At 69.8% G+C, this 3967-nt stretch overlaps 1 protein-coding gene across 1 annotated transcript in view; it reads right to left on the minus strand.

Annotated features, from left to right (window-relative positions):
- The window catches only part of GPC1 (glypican 1), a 7912-nt gene extending 5878 nt beyond the window's left edge, over positions 1–2034 (minus strand). Inside the window, exon 1 of the mRNA XM_028483407.2 lies at positions 1675–2034. Within this exon, the coding sequence (XP_028339208.1) occupies positions 1675–1783 (109 nt within the window). The 5' untranslated portion in view covers positions 1784–2034. The remainder of the gene's footprint in view (positions 1–1674) is intronic.
- Between the last annotated feature and the right edge of the window lie 1933 nt (positions 2035–3967).

The raw sequence follows: 3967 nt of genomic DNA on the forward strand, positions 1-3967 counted from the left end.
CCCCCCGTCCTTATCTCTCTTGGACGCCCTCCCTCTGGTTTTGATGTGTCTGTGGGGAGGAAGGTGATCTCCGTGTCTTACTCTTCCGCCATCTTCCCCCTGAACCCCCTCATCTTTCACCCGAACCCCCAGGTTTTGGAAGCTGGCCAGGCTGAGGGTCTGGAGAGGGTCTCCCGCAGCCCTCGGGATGCACCCAGAGTCTCGGATGGGGGTGCCGAGGCGGGGCATGAGCGTGGGCTGCAGACCCCTCTGGTTTTGGGGAAATAATTCTGTGTCCCGTGTGCTGAGAACGAGGCCCCCAACGCCGTCCACCCCTTTCAGCAGGGAGACTGCAGGGTCCATAAGCACACAGACCGTCCACTCAGACGCTTCCTCGAGAGCTGTGGCCAGCCCTCCCCACACGGGCCCAAACTCGGGTGTCCAGGGACACAGGGCCAGGCTGGCTTTGCTCTGAGGCGTGGTGGACATCAGGCCTCTGGCCCTCGGACCCGTGTCTACACTCACCCCACCCAAGGGCCTCCCGCAGCTCTGGCTGTGCCCCCGCAGCTCCCCAGGTGGGACGTGTGGGAAGGGGCGGACAGTCCAAGTTCCCAGCCAGCTCCCGCCGTGGGACTCGGGTCCCGGTCCCCACCCCAGCCTCTGGCCCAGATGGGCAGTCTGTAGCTCAGTCACTCGCCCAGCAGCACGCGGGGTGGTCACGGGGCCCCCAATCGCATGGCCAGCCCCAGCGCCATCTTTTGAGCAGGGTCCTGCTCTGAGCCAGGCCCCTGGCAGCCGGCCCAGAAGGTGTGGCATGTGAGCGTGGGCCCCGCGTCCCGCCCGAGACCCCGCTAGACGCGGGCCCCAGGCGCGCCTCAGACGAAGGCTCGGAGACCCCTGCCGCTGGTGGCCCGGTAGGGACTGCTCCCGAGGCCCGAGGCACGGAGGGGGCCAGAGCAGGCACGGCAGTGGGGCTGAGGCGCGGGGCGGGAAGGGGCACGCAGAGGCGCAGGTGGAAGGGACTCTCGGGCGGGGGCGGGGGGCACAAGTGGGCCTGGAAGCGGATGAGGCATCGCTTTTAACACAGATCAGCGTCCCGAATGGATGCTGCGCAGGCTCTGACATCAGCTGTCACTTCTGGGGCCCCTCCTGCCGGCGCCCGCCATCCCCTCCGAGGTGTCCTATGTCAGCGTCACGTCATGCCACCACCCCTTGTTTAGGGGCCCAGACAGGACGAGAGAGCTGGTGAGGGGCTGGGAACAGATGACTGACACACACAGCTGACCTGGAGGCTCGAGGGCCATGGCAGGGGCCCCAAACTCCTCGTGCGTCCACCCAGCACCCTGCAGCCCCGTCCTGGCCCCCGACCTCAGTCCTCACGCTGAGCTCCCCAGCTCCAGACCACCGGGTGGCCAGTGCCAGGCCTGTCCCTGGCAGGTGCCTAGGAGAGCTCTGGAGGGCAGAGGGTCCCCTCTGAGGGGCTGATGGAAGGGACAGGCTGGCTCTCCCCAAACATGCATGCCTCGGGGTGGACAGAGACCTGCAGGTGACCCCGAGTTCACAGATCCCCCGCTCAGGCCCCTGCACGCGGCCAGTGTTCTGCTGCTACGTCCCCTCTGACCCTGCCTCTCTGCGAGAGGCCCCCGAGTGCCCAGCCCCCCGCCGTGAGTGTCCTGCGGCCCCGGAGCCCCTCACCGTCAAAGCCCCGCAGCTGGGCGGCCAGCGTGGCCTGCAGGGCCCGGCCGCTGTCCAGGAGCGCCGTCTCCAGCTCGGCCTGGCTGCGGTTGGCCAGGTTCTCCTCCATCTCGCTGGTGCAGCAGGTGTAGCCCTGGGGGCAGATCCGCAGGTGCTCACCTGTGGGGAGGGGCTGGCGTGAGGGAGAGGAGGGCTACGGGAGGCTGGGGGGCGGGGCACCAGGAGAACGGCCTCGCGGCCGGTGGGCTCTCCTGCACAGAGGGGACGTGGGCGGCAGGCCCGGGGAGGCGGCACGCAGGTGGGGCTGCCTGCCAGGTTGGGGGGAAGGCAGGCCCGGCTCGGGGCAGCGCCTAGGGTGGGCCGTGCAGCCCTCAGCGCAGGACACAGGAGCAGGGCTTCCTCTGCAGAAGCCCACCTCCAGGCCCCCTGGGGCAAGCCCCGGTGGGGACGGGTGGAAAGCAGGAGTGCGGAGGGCTGAGCCCCAGGGCAGGGCTGTGGGGTGCTGTCCCCGCGCAGCTCCTTCCAGCCCTCCACGGCCCCTGCGTGTGAGGAGGGCCGCCCCAGCTGCCCTGAGCGGCTCAGCTCACGCCTGGACCTCAGCAGAGAGGCCTCAGGTCCTGCGTGTGGGGCATGGGGGGCTGCCAGACTCAAGGCTCACAGGGGAAGTGTCCAGGCCTGCCCGGCGCCCCTCCCCGGGCCCAGGCTGAGGAGAGGGAGAGGAAGGGATCCCGGAGGGGCAGGGCAGGACAGCCCCAGCCTCCCCAACCCCAGTCCGGGGTGCCAGCTCCCACTGGGGACAGCAGGCCCTGCAGGCTGGGCTGGCCACCCACCCACAGCTCCGGGCCGGCCAGAGGCAGCGGCCCCCCCAGGCCGAGGCCCACCCCGTCAGGACAGCCCGGGCACAAGTCTGCCGGGGCCCTGCTGCGAGACCCGCACCCACGTGGCGGGACACACCGAGCCCCCTCAGGCGTGTGCACCCTCCCGTGCACCCTCAAAGCCCCCATCACCCCCGTGCCGCCGCCCGGGCGCGGGGTTCCGGCAGCACCGCTCACAGCAGCGCTAGGACGCGACTGAGGTTGCTCCCACCACTCTCGTGGTGCAGGGCGCACCTTTCAAACTGTGCTGGTCCCAGTTCTGAGGTGGGTGCTGTGAACCCACTTTACAGACCAGGAAACTGAGGCTGGCAGAGATGAGGGTTCCTATCCGAAGTCACACAGTCAGGGGCCAAGTGGCTCAGGCCGCTCGATTTCAGGCCCCCACGGCCACTGGGCTGCATCACAGCGGTGGCTGGGGGTGGCTAGGTCACACTTAAGTCTGAGCGTCTTCCTCTCCTGCACACGCCCCGGGGAAGCAGGGACGGGTGCAGAGGACAGAGTCGCCCTATGGCCCGTCTGCAGCTCTGTGCCCATCAGTGTAACAGCCAGGAGAGGGCAGCGGTGCCCCAGGCGCGGTGGGAGGGTGCAGAAGGGCGCTGCACACGCGGGTGGCACTCGAGGGAGGTGCCAGAGGCTCGGTGGGGAGGAAGGAGGGCGGCGGGCAGAGGCAGGAAGTGCAGCTCCCTCCCCCTTTTCCCTCACAAACCTGCCCCCAGCCGCCTCGTCCCCCGGGGCCCCCAACCCTGCTCCCCGGGGCCTGCTGTCTAAGGGGCGCTGTGGTCTCCATCCTGGAACAGGGCCGACTGTGAGGCAGACGTCGGAGCTCGTGTGCCTACGCTCTGCAGAGCCCCAGGACCGCGCGGTGGGGAGTCAGGGGTCTGGGACCTGCCCCCTGCCCCGGGGCGAGTCGGGCCTCACGGGAACCAGCTGGGGTGGAGGGACAGAGCCTGGCTCCCCAGGGCCTGGCAGGGAGTAAGCACCCCCATCCCTGCCCTCCTTCCTTCGTGGGGTGGGGGAGGCAGGCACCTCCAGGCAGGGAGGGCTGGGACCCGAGGACGTCCCCAGAGACAGTTCTTCCCCTCGGCTGCCCTTGCTGACGCTGACCCACGGCCCTGGACCATCGCCAGCAGGGGGCAGCTCACAGAGCAGGACGGGGGTCCGCCACCCGGCGTCCCAGCTGGCAGAGCCGGGCAGATACTGGACCCGTCTCCCTGATGGTGGAGGCTGTGCAACAGGGGGGTGTGCACCCAGCCAGGAGGGGCCTAGGCCCCGACTGCCCTCCCCCCGGCCTCCCCTCCGACGGCAGGGGCCAGGAGAGCACCCTTGGCGAGGACCCTCCCCTGCTGCTTGGGACCAACGGGCCGAGGTGGTGCCGGGCCGGGGGTCAGGGGCTGAACTGGGGACGTGCCCTGGGGCTG

The sequence above is a fragment of the Physeter macrocephalus genome, chromosome 2, assembly GCF_002837175.3.
Source record: "Physeter macrocephalus isolate SW-GA chromosome 2, ASM283717v5, whole genome shotgun sequence".
NCBI classification, from domain to species: Eukaryota; Metazoa; Chordata; class Mammalia; order Artiodactyla; family Physeteridae; genus Physeter; species Physeter macrocephalus.